Source organism: Myzus persicae, unplaced genomic scaffold (genome assembly GCF_001856785.1).
Source record: "Myzus persicae strain clone G006 unplaced genomic scaffold, MPER_G0061.0, whole genome shotgun sequence".
In the NCBI taxonomy this organism is placed as follows: Eukaryota; Metazoa; Arthropoda; class Insecta; order Hemiptera; family Aphididae; genus Myzus; species Myzus persicae.
The window spans coordinates 10,203-29,701 of record NW_019103947.1 but is presented as its reverse complement, the minus strand read 5'-3'; the positions used below and the strand labels follow the sequence as shown (position 1 = coordinate 29,701).

Here is a 19,499-nt window from a genome sequence, read left to right as displayed (position 1 = left end):
TGTTATATTTTTACTTTAAACAGTACTATAGTATAATTCAAATAATTTCAATACACATAATTATTTATTTAATTACTTTCATATATTTCATAGGTTATGTTATAAAATGTATTTAGTTTGCCGCCAATTTAATTTTATCAATTTATCGACCGTTGTTATTTTATCTTCACTTTTTAGACTTCATATTTCAGGAGATCTGTCAAGCTGTTGTCTGTTCCGCAATCTTCAGTTAATCGTCACAAGTCAAAATTATAGAAATAGTAAATAATATATTATTTATTAATGAATTTTTAAACTAACAATTATTTTTCTTTAGCGTTTAGCTATTCAATTTAATACTTTAATGTTTTTCTTTAACTGATATTGCAATAAGACTTACAGCTATGTCTGAAACTAAAGAGTTAAATTATCCACGATATGCCCATGTAGAAGGGCACACTGACGTATGTTACTCGGAAGATGGACGGTAAGATTAACATGATTACACGAAGAATGTTATTGTACCTAATTAAATAAAATGTATAAGAACCTACACGAAGGTATAATTCTTTACTTTTAGAGGAATAGCTGAACAAAGTTACATTAAAACAACTTGTCAACTGATTTTTTACTATCATAAAAATAAAAATAATTTATATTAATTTGACAGATATTTGATTACTTGTGGTCAGGATGGAGACTTAAGAATATGGGATGGTATTGAAGATAGCGATCCTATTGAAAAATGTGTTGGCAGTGAAGCATTTGCCGTACATCAATCAGTAATATCAATTTAAAAACACTGTTTTCTTTACTTTCATCTAACATTTTTATGCAATTGTAAATCCAAATTATTTTAAGGGAGATGTGCTATATGTTGGCGATGATCATCATACACTTCAAGTCTACACATTTCCAAGTGCAGAATTAATAGATACATTAACTCGATTTACTGCTCCAGTTTGTTGTTTAGATTCATCTAAGGATGGCAAACTAATTGCTGCTGGTGGATGGTAATGTATATAATATAAAATAAAACAAGTAATAATAGATATATAAATATTTTTATTTCAGTGATTCATCTATTCAAGTTGTGAATAAAGAAACCAAAAATGTATTGAATTTTAATGGTCACAAAAGTCCAATTTTATCTATTAAATTTGATGCATTAGCTAAGTTTTTGGTAAAAAAATAAATAAAAAAATTTCCAATCATATACACTTTTAATTAATAATATCTTAAATGGCTGCAGGTGTCATCAAGTTGTGACGGAACTGTAAAAATATGGAGCATAGAAAACAAATCTGTTGTAAAAGAATGGACAAGTGTGATACCAGTAAGCAATGCATTTCAGCATTCCAAGATCAAATGTACACCTGCGTGGGATCCTATAAATGGAAACTTACTAGCTATACCTTTTGGTAAAGAAATAAAATTGTTCCAAAGTGGTTTATGGAGAGAACTTTACACATTACATGACTACCGATTATCAGAACAAGTAATTATATTCAAATACTTTTTTATTTTATAATTTTATTTGAATGAGGTTCAATTAAAAATAAAAATTATCAATTGCTATAGCCTGATATTCTTTCACAATGTGATGATTTAATGTTATTTTAGGAGATCACTGTTATGAGTTGGTCAAAATGTGGCAGATATATAGCTGCTGGAACAAATACAGGATTTATTTTGGTATGGAATGTATCATCTCAAGTAATTGTATTACATGCGGAGTGTAAGGAACGATATTCTATAAGAAGTTTAGTCTGGTGCCCTAAAAATGATGAACACACATTAGCCTATTGTGATGATCATGGTCAATTAGGTTTGGTTGAAAATGCTAGATCAGATGATTTTAGTATAGATACAGTAAGTTTAGGTAATATTTAATCTATTTTACTAGCAATTGATCATTTTATTAAATTATTATTAATATTTAATGGTATCAACATAAATGATCAATAGCTTATTTGTATTTTATGATTGAAATGAGTATTTACGTACCTAAGTGTCTTGTCATGATACAATCCTGTAAGTGGTGAACCCCATTATAAATTACTAAAAATTACCACTCAATTCTTCTTTTAGACTAATGACAAGGAAAACATATTAATGACAGATGAAGAGTCTATTGATAATGTTATATCATTAGAGCAAATAAAACACGATGTTGAAGTTGAACTTAATAAGCAAAGAGGTGTATCATTAAATGATGTTGACGGTTTAGAAATTGATGACGATAACAGCAATTTGTCTTCTAAATATATTCCTCCTACTGCTGGTTTCACTGTGGATCTACAAAGTCCATTTCAACCTTGTTCAACACCTGTTCATCTACAAAGGCGCTTCATGGTAATCATTTAATTGTATTTAACTTATTATAAATATTAAGTTATAAGTTAATTTTATTTATTTGCGTATTAACTTAAATACCTTATAAATGTTTAAGGTTTTCAACGATGTTGGTTATGCTCGTCAAACTAACACTGCTGATGAAAATGTTATTGATGTAGATTTTCATGATAACACTATCCATCATGCTTTTCGTATCAAAAATGTCTTAGGGCATACTATTGCTGCTATGTGTCAAGAAGCATTGGTTTTAGGTTGTGAAACTCAAGATAATACACCTAGGTATTTAAAAAAATTATGTACAATACTTACCTTAAATGAACATTAAATTAATAATGACAATTTAAACAGCAAATTGGTTTGTGTACTACTAAATTCATGGGATGGTAAACGTGAATGGACTGTTGATTTACCTGATGATGATGATATATGTGGATTAGCAGTTACTGCTGATTGGATTGCGGTAGCTTCAGTATCGCGTTTATTAAGATTATTCACTCTTGGTGGTGGCCAAAGAGAGATCATATCTATACCTGGACCTATAGTAGCTATACATGGATCCAGAGACCGTTTAGTTGTTGTGCATCATTGTGGGGCCCGTATGTTTCAACTTCTTTATAATACAGTAGTAAATATTTTATCAAATTGTTTTTTTATTTTTATTTAGCTATACCCGGTGAACAAAATTTGAGATACTGTGTGTACAGAATTGATAGCCGTGTTGAAGCCATTTGTTCCGGTTATGTGCCACTGTTTCCAAAATCAACCCTTAGATGGGTTGGTTTTTCTGATTATGGATCTTTGTGTATTCTAGATTCTGCGGGAACTTTACGAATGTTGATTAAATCCTATTGGAGTCCTTTATGTTATGTAGATAATACGGTAATATTTACATAAACAATACTAGGAAATAGTAATTTAGATATTCAATTTTTATAATCATTCAAAACTTTATAGTGGAATGACACAACAAATCATTATTTTGTCATTGGAGTCAGTGAAGCACGTCAAGATATACGTTGCATCCTTTGCAAAGGTTCTTATTATCCTTCAACAACACCTCATCCTTTTTTGAATGAAATACCCTGGCAGGTTATTATTTTCATTATTTGATTAATTAATGTAAATATTAACTTTGTTATCACTGTTTTAGATACCATTGTGTGATCTTAATCAAGAAAAAGGTGAATTAGAAGAAAAATTTTGGAGATCCAATATAGCTGTATCAATTTTACCGGAAGAAGATGGACTACAGTATGATAAAGAATTAAAAACTACATTTTTAAAATTGTTTGCTGTACGTATTAAATAAATGTACTTATAATGAATCATTTATACTAACAAAATTAATTAATTCAACTGTTATTGGATTATTTAGATGGCATGTAAGAGTGGTCACGATATGAGAGCATTAGAGTTATGTAAACTTATAAGATCTGAGCAATATTTAAATTTAGCCCTGAAATATGCTATGAGAGTTGGGAATAGTAGTTTAGCAACAAAAATTACAACTATTATAGAAAATGAAGCAAAAGTAGATGATGATCCAAAACCAGTAACATATTCAGAATTATTTGATGGTCCATCGACCTCATATAAGTAAGTTATACAATTTGGTCATTATTTTTAAATAAATGTGGAGCTCTAAAATTCTGTTTTCTAATTTTTATGACTAAGTTCAAATATCAATATCAAATAATACCAATTATCTTAATGAATGTATAATTCCATAGAGTTAGTTAAATGATTAAGATTCTGCACAAATTGATAAATAAATAAATTTCTATTTATTTTAATAAAACTATTTAAATAGTAAGATTGATTTTTATCTTTATAATTTTATAAATATGTTTATGTACAAGGTTAATATGCAATAAAAACTGTACAAGGTGATACACCAAGCATGCTCAACTCCTTTTTTTCTTCAATGATGCAGTTATTCATATTCTTGAGATTTTTTATACTACTTAAAGAATGTTCTGTTGACAAATGTGTGCTATTTTTCAAATGAAAATCCCCACTTTTCTATTTTAAGTTATTTAGTGGATCATTTTTTAGAAAATGTTGACATATTAAGATCAAAATTTGAACAATTAGTTTTTGAATTTTTGAATTTAGTGTATTAATTATAATAGGTCCATGTTAATGAGTTAAGGATATTTGGGGTCTATAATGATGGGATCATACATTTTAGTCATTAATATTAATCTATCAAAATGTATGATTTATTAAAATGGTCATACTTATATTAAACACTTAATCTAACAATAGTATTATAAAAATAAAATATCAAGTGTGTTTAACCCTTCACTGCTTCAGAAGTACTATTACTTCTTCAACATTTATATCATTCACTACTCCAAGCTTAATATTATGTTCCAGTAATTTATAGTATTATCATTTGCCAGTAACCATTTAATTTTAGGAAACCCTGGCTCGCGTTATTTTAAACTTAAATAATTAGTTCATATAGGTGTCAAAATTAGGTTCCAGAGCATAAATAGTGTAGCAGTGAAAAGGTTAACTCAGAAACATAGCCCTGGTTTTTTTTTCGGTTGGGCTTTTAAATGCCAACCCTAAATAATACATTTTATATTTTTGTAGGACCATTTTTAGTTTCTATTATCCCAAACATAAACATTCGAATTAATGGAAAATTACTCGTTTGAATTTTGAATTAGGTAATCAAAATGTTCAATACAATTATCCACAAAATAATTTACAAGATAGAGGGGCTATCATTTGAAAATGGATAGTTGTATCGCCATAGAATAATCCTTATGAAATAGGTGTAACAAATCTTAGGAGTTTGAAAATATGGTCTTAAGTAGGTATTTTTAAAAATTCCAAAAATAAGATTTCTGATAAATTCATTATTAGAAGAAAAATAGTGGTGAGCATGCTTAGTTGTATATAATATATTTAACATAATTATAAAGTAATTAATTTAAAATTTATAGCAAGAATACAAACTCTACTTCACAACAATCGCAAGATTTATTTTCTGAAAAATACAGTCCAAATGATAGTGAAGACAATAATAGAGGTAAGGCTTTAATTTTATTTGTTATTTCAAATGAATTTATATACTATTAAGTATTAACCATATACATCTTTGTTTTAAAATCTGATGATTCATTTGTCAAATAATATTAACAGTATTGGTCTTACTCCACTCACCTCAGTTCAAGCATTGTAGTGTTTGGATATAAAATTCAAAAACTAAATTATTTTATTCCTAAAATTAATTCTGAACAAAGCTTTGTAAAACATTTAACAAAAATGTATATTTACTTTTACAGAAACTATTTAGACTATTACTACCCGTAATTTAATTAACTTAATGTATGGACATAAAGTGAAAGTTAAATATATTACTAAAACAAAAATCTTAACAATTAAATAATTGAATAAAATATTATTTGTTGGTAGTTTTAGAATCATCAAGTATTTTAGCAGTTATTAAAAAGAAACAAGAATCTGAACTGATGAATGAATCCAATGATATAGATCGAGCCTTTAATCCATTTAAAAAAAAGAGTGGCGGACAAGCTAATATTTCAATTGGTACTCTTTCGCCATTAGATCAAGTAAATTACTTTTTATTCTATACATTTATTTTAACATTAGGTTTGAACATATCTTATATTTTTTTAATTATAAATTGTTTTAGACAAATGAGCCCTTGAGTGACAATAAAAGAAAATCTGATTTAAATGACAGTTCCGGAGACATCAATTCAACAAACAAATCAAAAAAACCCAAAGGGGTTTCAAAGTTATCATCTTTTATTTTTAAGAAATAATTTCTACTTTTATTATTAATAATTTATTGTTTCTATCATTTTAACTTCTAAATATGTGATTGGTGTATATATTATGTCCTAAATAAATTTTAGTCAAATTGTATTTTATCAATTATGTTACTCACCAGGAAAAAAAAATTGAAATACATGTGTATAATGAATCTTTAAATCACTATTTTATAGTACCTTGACCCCTTGCACGTGTTATTTTGTTACCTTAGGAATAAACTTTAGTAGTGGTAGAAAATAATCAATAACTCATATCACCCCTTCTTTAGCTTTTAAATGTGCTATAAATTACATCTATTGCACTCCAAACTAGTAAACTTTACAATATGTAGTACTATTAAAACACTATGGACTTTAAAATAACTAAATACTCACCAAGATTTAAAGAAGAATTACCACCAATCAATAGGCCAACTCGTCCAACTAGTAGTAATATAATTAAGGTAAACACAGAAATAAATATTCATAAAAAAAATAATTATTTGTAATATGTATATTTATATTATTTTAGAACCTTAAAACTTCAATTGAACAAACAGAATTATTAAATAAAATTGATCCACTAATATTGGTTGCTCAGTATGAAAGAGATATCAATCGCATAAAAATTAATCACAACCAAATGTTAGAAGAACTTTATAAAGAAATAGAAATATTAAGGTCCAAAAATCGAGGTACTATGTAAATTACACTCATTGAATAATTTTTAAGTTTTATTTAAATTATTGTTTAGACCTTTTAGATGAATTGATTATAATGAATGGTGGAAACTATTGTTGCAAGCATTTAGAAAATTTGGGTTTTGAGATTTTAAAATCTAATGCAAGCGATAATCAAAAACAACTGAGTGATGTACTAAACAATGCTAAAATGCATCAAATATCTACAGAAGACATTAAAAATGATACAAATTACAAGTAAAATATCCTTTTTTATTTCCTATCGTCGGTGTTCTAAATTAATTTTTACTAGTGATGCTGAGTTCATTTAAAATTGGTGGCTTAAGTATTTAAATGCTTTTACACATTTTAAATTATTTTCTTAATTTTGATGTAGCATATAGAACAAATCCATTCCGCATTTATTTATTGACACACTTGTCACTTTGCCAACACTTATTGGCTACTTTAATTGGTTTAAACACACTGTGTAATTATAGTAGGTTGTAGGTAGCTAGCACCATTGTTTTTTTTCCATCAATTTATTGGATTATGGAAACCATAAGTTACTATTACAGTAACATTCAGTCAAAAATAAAAAACAACTTTGATCGCATATTCGTTAATACTTAAATAAATAATTAACTTATTATTTTAAATATTAACATTGAATATTTTGATTCAGTGGCATCATTTGGGGGTTGGAAAGGAGGGCATTTTCCCCTGTCTGATTTTAAAAGCAGCCCGATGGGTTGGTACCTGATTGCTTCTGTCTAACCATTATTATATTTTAATATAGCAAAAAAACATGCCTATTTTTATAATATTTTGAAAAAATATTATATCGTGTGCTAAGAAATTGTTGTCACAATAATAAGTTGGTAATTAATAGTTGGAATATATTTATATTTAGACGCATGCAATGAAATGCATGAAAGTGGTGTCTGTGTGTGTGAGTTGTATGGAGGAAATAGATTATAATGTTCAATTGCTGCACGAAGAACAATAATAATAATTAATATCATAACCCTATATAGTTTTATTTCTAAAATCTAAAATTCATTAAAATTTTACAAATAACCGATTGGCTCTATTATTTATCATTGATTTCAGACTTAAGATAACATTGTGATTGTCATATAGCGTGCTGTATTCTTTATTGTGTTAAGTTTAGATTAGTGTATAAAAATTAAATTTTTTGTCATGTTTCTAATAAATTTTTTGTTATGAACTAATGTCTTTAAAGTATAAATGGGCGGTGTGGCCATAAACAGATGTGCCAAGAAAATTAAGTTAGAGCACATCGTTCAAGACTCTCAAATAATGTCTAATGCAGTTTAAAAAAAAATAGACAAAACTTAAACCAGTTAGCAAGCAATAATAATAACATATTGTAAATTAAAATGTTATCAGTTTACAGGGTCTTAATCTGTATGTACAGTTATACAATTGTTTTTATAAAATACCTGGTACCTTGTATAATATTTCTTAGTTAATAAAAAAAGTTGAAACAGTTAGAGTAAAAAATATTAAACTTATAAGTAATTTGATCAAAATGTAAGTAAATGTGTGATTGCAATGGAAGTGAGCTGTTTTTTTTTTAAATTACCCATTTTGGCTGGTCAAAATTTCCTCCCCCCCCCCTCTATTGAAAACTGAAATGACGCCACTATTTTGAACATAAAATTATGTTTTATATCAATATTCAATATCAGATAATTGCATTTGTGATTTATACTGTGAATTGAATGACTATTAAGTATTTTAAATTAATATTAAATAACTTTTTCTAGCTATAAAAAAGAACTGCCTGAATTAATAGCTGTAGGGAATAAGTTCATAAGTAAAGATATTGAAAATAAATCAAATTTACTTTTGCAAGACCAATTATATGAAAGCAATAAATTGATTGATGTACTTAGACAAGAAAATATTCAACAAAAGGCGGAGGCAAGTTTTTATAAATATAAAATAGTATGATGTACAATGGTTTTATTTTGTAGTAATATAATATAAGTAGTTGGTTAAATAAAATAACTGAAACAAAAATAATTCTATCTAGTTACTTTAAAATATGCTGAAATATAAATGTATATGGACTAAAATATTATAAATTGATGTTAACATATAAATATATATTAAGTACCTAATAAATAGATTTTAACATTGTCAAGTTATTTAATTCTTACTTTTTGAACAGCTAAATTCATTAAATTCATTATTAAACAAAGGCTTGACAATTTCTGGTGTTGGATTGAATAATGGCCTGATCAGAACAAACTTGAATTCTGGTAAAAGATTTCTATCTTCGTTGTCTCATCCTACGATTTCTTACATGGATTTTATCAGTTCAGAGTAAATATAATTATTATTGATTAACAATTTAAAAAATAATGTATTATTGTAAGCTGGGCTGGGAACTTACAGCATTTACTGATTTTTATGGTTTGGCATAAAATCTAGCAGAGTGCTATGGAAGTGTATGTCATGTTACAAAACTTTCAGTTATGAAATTTGAAAGTGTTTTTTTTTCCTTCTCCAACTGTTTTTAAAAAAAATATTTATTTCCAGTTTTCCGATTATTTTTGTTTTTATGCATATTTCTGCTGATATATACATCCTTGCCTGGATATAGATAGCATCTAGATTGGCATCCACTGACAAAAACCTAGACATTTTGGTTAATTTCTGTTTTGTTGTTATTTTTGTTCACGATTAACATAGAACTAAAAATAATTTTTCAGCAATAAACACTGGAACTCACATTTGCTCTCTTATCTCCCACTTGACCAAAATAATACATTTTTTTCGGTTATTAGAAAATTGTTCAAAAAATATATGTGAAATTTAATAGAGAAGTTAAAATGTTTTCAAAAACTATAATATATTGAAATAGTATTCTTAGAAATAACTATTCGATAGTTTTTGTTTTTTTTAATATTTTAAAGTGCGCATTTGAGTGATCATAATGAAATATTTAAATGCTATTTTCAGCTCTTAGTTTGATGATTATAACTTACAAATGGTATACCTACGTCCCAAACCCCAATTATAAGACTTTATGAAGTTACTTGCTCAGTTTGCCTCAAAACATTAATTTAATAAATTATAATATTTTTTTTTTCTAATTTTCAGGGAAAATGTACAGTCAATCTCTAGAAATGAATAATTTGTACAATAATACATTGAGTTTGCATGAGTTTAACATGTATACTATTATGTACAAGTTACCTAGGTATTTAAGATTTGTGTACCTAATTATGGTTGCTGGAAATCATAATATTGGATCATTTCAAAAAAATATTTTTAATGATTACCTATATCTACTTTTAGAATATTATTAAATCATTACTATAATACCTACGTTTATGTTACCTGTCCAAGTATTTTTTAATTATGATAATTGATAAGTGTATATAGTACTATTATAGAATAATTTACTATTGTAGTGAATTATAGTGATAACTATTCTTTATATCAATTATTATTATTTTAATATTTATATTTAGCTATTCCCTGTGCCTAATAGTATTACTAAAATTGTATTATAATATCAGCTTTCAGGCAGCTAGGAGTGCTAGGACTATGTCTCAGACCCCCTTCGTTAGCTCTGTCAATAAATCGCTGAGATTGGATATCAATTTCGGAGACAGGGTCTTCGAGTTGTGTATAAGTCGCAAGTACGTTTATCAAAACCACAATTAAAGATACCTACATCGCGATTTGGCGGTCTCTTTTCGAAAGCGGGTATGTTTGAAAGTCGAGGTGACTGTGTGAGTGTCTAGAAATCTCTCATGGCCAGTGAAAATCGGTAATTGAACGGGCTTGATAGTTGATACAGTCGCCTCGGCACATTTTTGAACCTCGGAGAGCTGGATACGGTCCAGCCTTGTGCTTTTATGTAAGTCAAAAATAGTCATCACCGGTGTAAAACAATAGATACCAAACTGAGCCAACATGCTGCGGCGGATAGACATAGAAAAAAAAACTGAAAAAAAAAAAAAATTAAAATATTCGTGATTTTTACGTATTTTGTCAAGATTCGAATATTAAATGTTTTAAAAAAAAAATTGGAATTATGTATTTTTATATTTTTCAACCGTCATTGTAACAATATATAAGGAGTTTTGTATTAAATTTACAACATTTTTGACCCAACGAATAAAATTTTATCGACAAAAATTAAAAGAAACAAATAAAACTTTTTAGTTATTATCTTATATTCTTATGCCTGTAAATATTTTAAAAAGGGTCGCAATATTATGAAATGTTAAAGTGCATAGAACTTGCTAATATGAACATTCAGTGCAAATGCCATAATCATTAATATTTAATTACAAATTTATACTTTATACTAATAATATAATATTGTGTTTTATAATACCTACTGCGATAACCTAACCTAACCTAACCTATGAATAATTCTGTAAAATTAAACAACTAAAATAATTTTTTTTTAGTTAATTAATTTAGGTTATTTTCTATAACATTTTGATAATATTATAAACTATATAAGAATTAAGAACTTAAAATGTCACATAATGGTGTAGTTCTGTAGTGTGTACCTTATTATGTTTAAATATGTATTTAAGGTACCTTTGATAACGGATTTTTTTTTTTACTTTGAGTCCCTACATTTACTTTTGATAATTATTTTTATTTTATAATATTTTAAATCGTCGTTTCATTCAGAATCTAAAATAATAAAGGTAAGAGATGGCAACCGCAGTCTGCTATCCCAGATTCTTGAACAGAAAAACATTTTCACAACAATTAGGTTATTAATGAATGATTAATCGGTAAAAAAGATGGTCGTCTTTAAAAATGTAGGTAGGTATTTAAAAAAGTCAGTTATAAACTTATAATAATGAAAATATAATGATGGGATTTTAGTCATTTTGTTGTAAATTAAAAATAGTACTCATGGCTGTATGAAAATGTTAGTGTATACTATTATAATATTTTTTACACACAATGAAACTTTCAGATGTACCTAATTCTTTTATGAAAAATGAAGTTAACCTACCTACTGTAGTATTAATTTCTAATAGCAAAATAAATTACTTTAAACACTTTAACATCATCAAATATACTATATTTATAAGTTTTATAATTAATATTATAGACTGTCAGACCGTCTAAGCTCAGAAACATTTTTCGTATAGGTACAATGATTTTATATCATTGAATTCAAATTTAACACTATCCATTACAATTTACAGTGACCCACTTGTAACCTACTGTACAGCAGAGCACAACTTGTGATTATTTTTGTAAAAAATTTTTAATCTTTAACCAGCTATTTAGTGAAGCCCAGGACCTGTCGTAATCAAGAGCTCGTGGCCACAGAACATACCACGAAATAATATAATATATCCATGACATTATTAAGATATTATAATAGTATATTGGTCCAGTTGACACTGACTAGGTAGGTAGTATATGATCTAAATTCTAAGTTAGTCCGTGATTTATATTCTCGTTATAACATGTATCACATTTTAATCTTAATTATTATAATAACATAACACCTTAGATCATAAACCTACAAATATACATCGAGCAAGACCATATTAATTATTATGACGTATTAATGTATTATTATATTGTATTATTCTGTGAACATATGAATATATGATACAATGGATACCTATTATAAAAAAAATATTAAAATAACACGTGCTTATGATAACACTTATCATGCGATCCGGCTCGTAGAGTCGACCGCTAACTGCTCAGAGACTAGAGAGTAAAAATGTTTTCCTAATAAGTTTCCAAAAATGTACTTTTCTGGTACCTATTCTAAAATATTCTTTCTATATTTACAATAGTATAATTTGCTTTTATTGAGCACTAAATAATAAATATGTATATAGAATATTGTACGATGTCTATTAAATGTTGATAAATTCTATTACTTAAATTAAAGAACAGACAGCAGTTATCATGTATACTGTTACCAAATATCTATCTCGTTTTCATTCAGTTAAACGCTTTTATTCTGATGACACAACACGTTTAAAGAAATCTATATTCTTGCCAGTCACAAAATTTAAAAGTCGGTTGAATGCTGATCAAACTATTCAAAGAGATAGCCATATTTTTAAGGTAAATCTCAAATAATTGCTGTTGTAGTACTTACCTACGAAGTATAAAATTATCATTTTTTTAGACATGTGGATTTTCTGAACTGTATTCTTGGCAAAGGCAACATTTAAATAATGAAGAGTATATTTTACATGATGGACCACCTTATGCTAATGGCTCAGCACATATGGGCCATGCCATAAATAAAGTAGTAACTTTATAAACTGTATTTGATTTCTTGAATAATTTATTTATTGTTTTGTACAGATACTTAAGGATATTACTATACGTTCTAAACTTGTAAATGGACAAAAAGTTAATTATATACCGGGATGGGATTGTCATGGTTTACCCATTGAGTTGAAAGCTGAAAAGATTCACGGAAACAAATGGAAAAAATTTGGCCCATTAGAAGTACGGAAAAGTGGTGAGAAATTATGACTTTCAATAAAATTATGAAATTAAAAAAATATTTGGTTAATATTGAAATTTCAAAAAAATTAATATGAATGGATAAATATTTTTTAGCTAGAAAATATGCCGCAAAAGAAATAGAAAAACAGAAATGTGTTTTTAAGTCATGGGGTATACTTGCTGATTGGGAAAACAATTGTTATTTTACCTATGATAAAAAGTATGTCCAAAAACAAATTCAACAGTTCTTTGAACTATATAAAAAAGTAATTTTATATATGACATTTTCTTTAAAATTTTCAAAATACTAATTATCTATTATTTATAGGGACTAATTTATAGGGATCTCAAAACAGTTTACTGGTCACCTTCGTCCAAGTAATATTTTTTTCAATTTAACTCTTAGGCACTTAATAATACTAAACTTACCTTATAATTTTGTAGAAGTGCACTTGCTGAAGCAGAACTGGAATACAATCCTTATCACCAAAGTAAATCAGTCACTGTCAAACTTGAGCTTTGTCTATCTACTCTTTCAATCGATTTAAATAATCATAATAGTGAACCAATTTATGCACTTATTTGGACTACTACACCATGGACATTACCAGGAAATATTGCTGTTGTGTACTCGCCTAATTTATTATACTCTTTTGTAAAAATTCAAGATACCATCGGTATATATTTGTTAGCAACTGATTTAGTTGACAATTTAAGTACCAAAATAAAAAAAACAATCGAAATAATCACAACAGTAAAAAGTATGTCGCATAAATTAGTTATTAATTAATTTTCATATACATTTATAGAATAGCTTTATAGGTCAGTATCTCAGTGGTTTAAAATATAAGAGTTTAAGAAATGGTGAAAGTGATAAAACATTTTTGGAAGGTGACCATGTGACCACAGACAAAGGTACGGGATTAGTTCATACTGCACCGGCATATGGACATGAAGATTTTTTAATTGCATTAAAACATAAAGTACCCATTGTGAGAACCCAAAATTATTTCATAACTTAAATTTTATGAACATCTGAATAATTTGTAATTCATTTTTTTTAGGAATGCCATGTAGACGAGCATGGCATTTTTATGCCACAAACATGGTCAGAACTTGTAGGTTTACCCGTTTTAGACATTGGAAATGAAACTGTGTGTTCATTGTTGAGCGATAAAATATTGCACACAGAAATTTATGAACATAGTTATCCTTATGATTGGCGTACCAAATTGCCTGTGATTGTTCGTGCTAGTAAACAATGGTTCTTGGATACAGCAGCGATTAAGAGACAATCAATTGTAAATATTTATATTTATCTAATACAAATTACGAATAAAGTATTTTTTTAATTTTTAATTTAAACTACATATTTATTAACAAATATGCTTACGATTTGTATGTAATCCAATTTATTTTAATTATTTTTTATGAAATTTTCTCTGAAATAATTTAACAATGTCCCAAAGACCAAGATAGTATTCGTAGATTAAAATTATCTAAGCAATAAACATGGTTTAAGTTTAAAAACCACTAAAAATAAATATTTTAATAATTTATTAATTCAGGTAAATAAATGATTGAACTGATACTACTAAATACCATAGTAAACTGATCCTACAATAAATTAACTCATAAGAGTAATGTTTTTTTTTAACATTTCAAATTTGAAATCTAAAATTACTAGGTATTTATTTAAATTTTGTTTTTTTATTCATCTAGTCATTATTTTTAAAATAAAAATATCCTAAATACATGTGTATTAAGTTAACACTGCCTATTTTTTTTAGAATATATATGGTAATATATTACTAAATTTCAAAAATTTATTTTACATCTTTTCATAATGTAAGGAATGTTTGAAAGACATTAAAATTTATCCTGAACTTGGTGGAAGTCGTAATGCTCTTTTAACACTGATTGAAAAACGACCATATTGGTGTATATCCAGACAACGTTCGTGGGGTGTACCCATACCTGTATTATATGACGAATCAGATAATACAATAATAGATGAGTAAATACTTTAATTTCTATATTTTTAATGAAATTCTATACATTTTACTGTCTTTTGTCAGAAAATTGTTGGACCAATATTATGCACTGTTAGAAAAAACAGGGGAAGATTTTTGGTGGATTCATGATGTTCAGAAGTTGGTTTCAAACACATCGCACAGTCCAGAAAAATTAAAAAAAGGACTTGTATGTTCATATCTATTAATTATTTTAAATTTTATTTATATATTTTATTATTTTTACTTAACAGGATATTCTAGATATCTGGTTCGATAGTGGAATTTCGTGGAGCTGTGTATTAGGTGATAACAAAATTGCTGATTTATACATGGAAGGTGTGGATCAATGTACTGGTTGGTTTCAGGCATCTCTTATGTCATCAATTGCCCTTAGAAATGTTTCACCATTTAAGTAATTAAACATTCTGTATATACATTTTCATTTTTAAGCTGAATATTTAATATTTATTCAAACATGTTTTTTAGATCTTTGTTTGTACATGGTTTTGTTGTGGATAAAAATGGTAGAAAAATGTCTAAATCTATTGGGAATGTAATTGATCCTCAAGACATAGTAAATGGAAATTATGAAAAATCAATTAATGGAATTGACATACTCAGGTAGACTTGATAAAACCAAGAAATAAGTTCTTTACACAATATCTTTTTATACTTGTCTGTACAAAATTATTAGATGGTGGGTTGCTAAACATGGATCACATCAAACAAATATTCCAGTTACGAAAGAAACTATGGATGATAGCAAACAATCAGTAGATAAGCTTCGTCTTATTATACGTTTTTTACTTGGCTCACTTAATAATGTCAAAGATAATAATTTTATGCATGGTACTAATCACCTAAGATATTTAGATAAATATATGATGTTGGAACTCAAATCATTTGAAAATGAAACAAATAAACTATATAATACATTTCAGTATAATAAAGTATGTGCTAAACTATTACACTTTGTTACAAATCAAATTTCTGGATTATATGTACATCACATAAAAGATAGGTACAATAAAAAAAAAAAATACAAGTCTAAAATAAATTCAACTGTACTCATTAAACTACCTATTATTTAGGCTCTATTGTGATCCTATAGAATCAGGTGATCGACTTGCATGTACAGCGACATTACAAGCCATATTAGAAACTCTTCTCAAACATATAGCACCAATTTTACCTCATTTAGCAGAAGAAGCATTTTCCTACTACCCACTGAGAAGTATTTTCAAATCTTATTCAATGGTCATTTAGAAATATTAATTTTTTTAAATTCTAACTATTTTAGGAAACACAACATTTTTTAAAACGTCCATCACAAATCTTGATCAAATAGTCATTCCAGATTCAGAACAAGTAATATCAGTTATGGAAAATGCTTTAATGGTTAAAAATAAAGTATCAAATGTATTACAAGGAAAAAATTCACTTGAACAATCACTAGTTATTGCAGTACCTGATGAGACATTCAATTTATTAAAGGTAAAAATATATAAAAAAAACCTAAAATAATAATTATTGGAAATTGTATCAAAAATCATAATTGAAGAACTCACTCTGCTATATTGTACGTACTGAGTGTACCCCACCATGGTTCTATGTAATTAATTTATTAAATTTAAATGCAATCATAAATCATTACATATTATGTAAAACAATTCTGAGAGACTGACAGACATCTGTCTGGAGAGAGAGGCCGCCATTCCCCTACCAGGTATGGCAGAAACCTATTGGGCGCAATTAAAATTCTGCCAAACACAAAACACACACGTGTTAGAACCTACCATTCCTCCTCCTACAAACCTTGGTCATAAAAATGGCCATAATTGCCGAGCCTTAAGTTCAATTAAAAAAAAAAAAAAAAATTCTGAGTGGAGACCATCTATCATCCTATTTTTATTATATATTAAATGTTTATTGCTTTTATGTAATAATTTATTTGTATATAATAAATACAATAAATTAAACTAGCTTTGTCAAAAATATATTAAGAAGTAATTTATTGTTATAATATAATATCCTAAACAAAATATATAATTATTAACTTATAAGTCAATAGCAACATAACATAGATCAGTCTGAATAGGTCCATGATATAAATAGCTTAAAATGAATCTAAATATTTTTAAATTTCATTGTGCAAAGTAAGAAATAATATTCATACTGCCAAAATGTTTCAAGTTTTTTTCAATTATTTTTTTTTATAAAATAACATATTGTTTAAGGATAAATCATTTAATGGTTAAATACCCAATTTCCTCATATTTTGAATTTTAAACGCTCATAAAAATGAGACTACTATCAACTTTTAAATTTGAATGAGAAAATCTTCAGCCTAATAGTCAAATTAACATTTGACTAGGTTATTAATGGAGTTTCTGGGAGGTCATGGTCATCAAGTATTCATAACATGGCATTTAACATTAATTCTTCATTGAAGATTATAATGAATAAAATGAAGGCCAGTTATAATTAAATTTTATCCTGTATTTCTTTGTTGAATTATTTAAGTTCAATAAATTAAACTTTAAAGTATTAACACATTTTATTGTGTACAATTTGTATTAAAGTGTTGTGTGTTACTCCCAAAATTTAGAAAATTATGTTTCATAACATTACAAAAACATATCTTGTTAAACAATTGATGAAAATGAATATATAATTCATTTATATTTGGCATAAGTACATAACATATTTTGATTTATGATTTTGTTTTAGATTTTACACCCTAAAAACAATACTAGAAAATCTGACTTGATCGAATTACTTCAAGTTAATTCCATTGATTTAATTCTTAATGATGCAATTGATATAATTGATATAAAAACAAGTGACACAAAGGGAATTTTATGCAAACGATGCCGTAGATGGTCAGCAGAAAAAGAAGATGATTTATGTAAACGATGTGAAGAAACAGTAAATATTTTTTATTCAAAATAGACGAGTAGATAATTTTAATGTAAGTTAATTATACGAGTACAAGTAATATTGTATTGAAAACTTATAAAAATGGTATTTATTGTACATTAGGCTTTTGATATCCGGAAACCTCTTGTGTCAGCTATCCAATTGTATGTAATGAGCCGCCCATCGACATTTGTAGTATATGAACCCCGTTGAACGAGAATAGCGTCCTCTCCATTGTTGTTTGACAATAGTTTACCCATCTTCTCTTCTCCAGTACCGTCATCCAACTTATATCTGTATGATATTTAATTAAAAGTAAAATAACCGTATTATTTTATAATATTAATTACTTTACCGTGATAAGAATTGACCAGAATCATCTCTTTTATTTGTTAGAGACACTAACTCTACTGGGTTGCATTCAATTAGATTAAGCACAGTACAACCAATTACTAATAAAAATACCTAAGAGATACAATAATTGAAAATTAAATTTGATTTTTATTAATTATATATAGTCTAAAAGTATAAATAAATTACTCACGAGTTTCATTGTAAACGACATTAGTATCGAATAATGTGGAGCTGATTGTTTAAGCTATTCAACCATAAGAAGACTGCAGTGTAGAATAAATTCCTTCTCACTACTTTTTATTTTTATTTTTTTTTGTGCCGTGTTGTGCTATTGCCTTGAAGATTAAACAATGAATTATGTTTCGGGGTGTCAAACTGGTTTTACTAATGTATTCTTAAATATACATATATTATAAACATACAAATGTATATATATATATATATTTGGCAGTGTTCGCAGAACATCAATTATCGTTGGACAATTTGTATGTGACAGAATTAAACAGTTCTTAAATGTTTAAAAAATGTATAATGCAAAAGTAAACGGATATAAAGTTATATAAATTATAATGTCACATTTAAGGTAGTATAAAGTTTTATTAACATTAACCTGTTCTACTACTTTTCTTATGACCTTACACTTGGTTATTTTAAGTTAATATTACATTAAGTATAAGTTATTGTTATTCTGTAATTATTGAATAATAATTTAAATTATAAAAAAATGTGTATAATTTTGATTATTTAACAAAAATATCACAATAAAAGTATCAAAATTTAATAATAGACTAATATGATAAAAATAAAATAAAACATAATACAATAATATTGATAAAATTTACTAGATAAATAAATATTGAAAATGAATTATGTTAGAATTCAAAAATTAATTTTAGCACATTG

At 26.8% G+C, this 19,499-nt stretch overlaps 4 protein-coding genes across 4 annotated transcripts; 3 read left to right on the top strand and 1 right to left on the bottom strand.

Annotated features, from left to right (window-relative positions):
- The first annotated feature begins 153 nt into the window (after positions 1-153).
- On the top strand, positions 154-6,242 carry LOC111036755 (WD repeat and HMG-box DNA-binding protein 1). Its single transcript, XM_022318908.1, has 17 exons — positions 154-260; positions 317-466; positions 650-761; positions 841-992; positions 1,054-1,162; positions 1,232-1,477; positions 1,603-1,851; positions 2,071-2,334; positions 2,432-2,616; positions 2,686-2,933; positions 3,002-3,216; positions 3,292-3,426; positions 3,488-3,631; positions 3,713-3,933; positions 5,295-5,380; positions 5,767-5,924; positions 6,008-6,242. The coding sequence occupies exons 2-17, from the start codon at positions 384-386 to the stop codon at positions 6,137-6,139; spliced, it is 2,739 nt and encodes a 912-aa protein (XP_022174600.1). The 5' UTR covers positions 154-260; positions 317-383; the 3' UTR covers positions 6,140-6,242.
- Positions 6,243-6,344: 102 nt separating this feature from the next.
- Positions 6,345-10,812, top strand: LOC111036756. Its single transcript, XM_022318909.1, has 6 exons — positions 6,345-6,591; positions 6,660-6,822; positions 6,882-7,065; positions 8,601-8,757; positions 9,008-9,162; positions 9,943-10,812. The coding sequence occupies exons 1-6, from the start codon at positions 6,496-6,498 to the stop codon at positions 9,974-9,976; spliced, it is 789 nt and encodes a 262-aa protein (XP_022174601.1). The 5' UTR covers positions 6,345-6,495; the 3' UTR covers positions 9,977-10,812.
- Positions 10,813-12,504: 1,692 nt separating this feature from the next.
- LOC111036760 (isoleucine--tRNA ligase, mitochondrial) lies at positions 12,505-18,472 on the top strand. The gene is made up of 17 exons (XM_022318919.1): positions 12,505-12,915; positions 12,980-13,102; positions 13,162-13,321; positions 13,423-13,574; positions 13,637-13,686; positions 13,753-14,069; positions 14,131-14,300; positions 14,373-14,609; positions 15,162-15,325; positions 15,387-15,510; positions 15,575-15,735; positions 15,810-15,944; positions 16,018-16,344; positions 16,415-16,557; positions 16,624-16,817; positions 18,054-18,294; positions 18,366-18,472. The coding sequence occupies exons 1-16, from the start codon at positions 12,754-12,756 to the stop codon at positions 18,273-18,275; spliced, it is 2,841 nt and encodes a 946-aa protein (XP_022174611.1). The 5' UTR covers positions 12,505-12,753; the 3' UTR covers positions 18,276-18,294; positions 18,366-18,472.
- LOC111036761 lies at positions 18,273-19,282 on the bottom strand. Its single transcript, XM_022318922.1, has 3 exons — positions 18,787-19,282; positions 18,598-18,707; positions 18,273-18,536 (listed from the first exon to the last, which is right to left on the bottom strand). The coding sequence occupies exons 1-3, from the start codon at positions 18,805-18,807 to the stop codon at positions 18,362-18,364; spliced, it is 306 nt and encodes a 101-aa protein (XP_022174614.1). The 5' UTR covers positions 18,808-19,282; the 3' UTR covers positions 18,273-18,361.
- Positions 19,283-19,499: the final 217 nt, after the last annotated feature.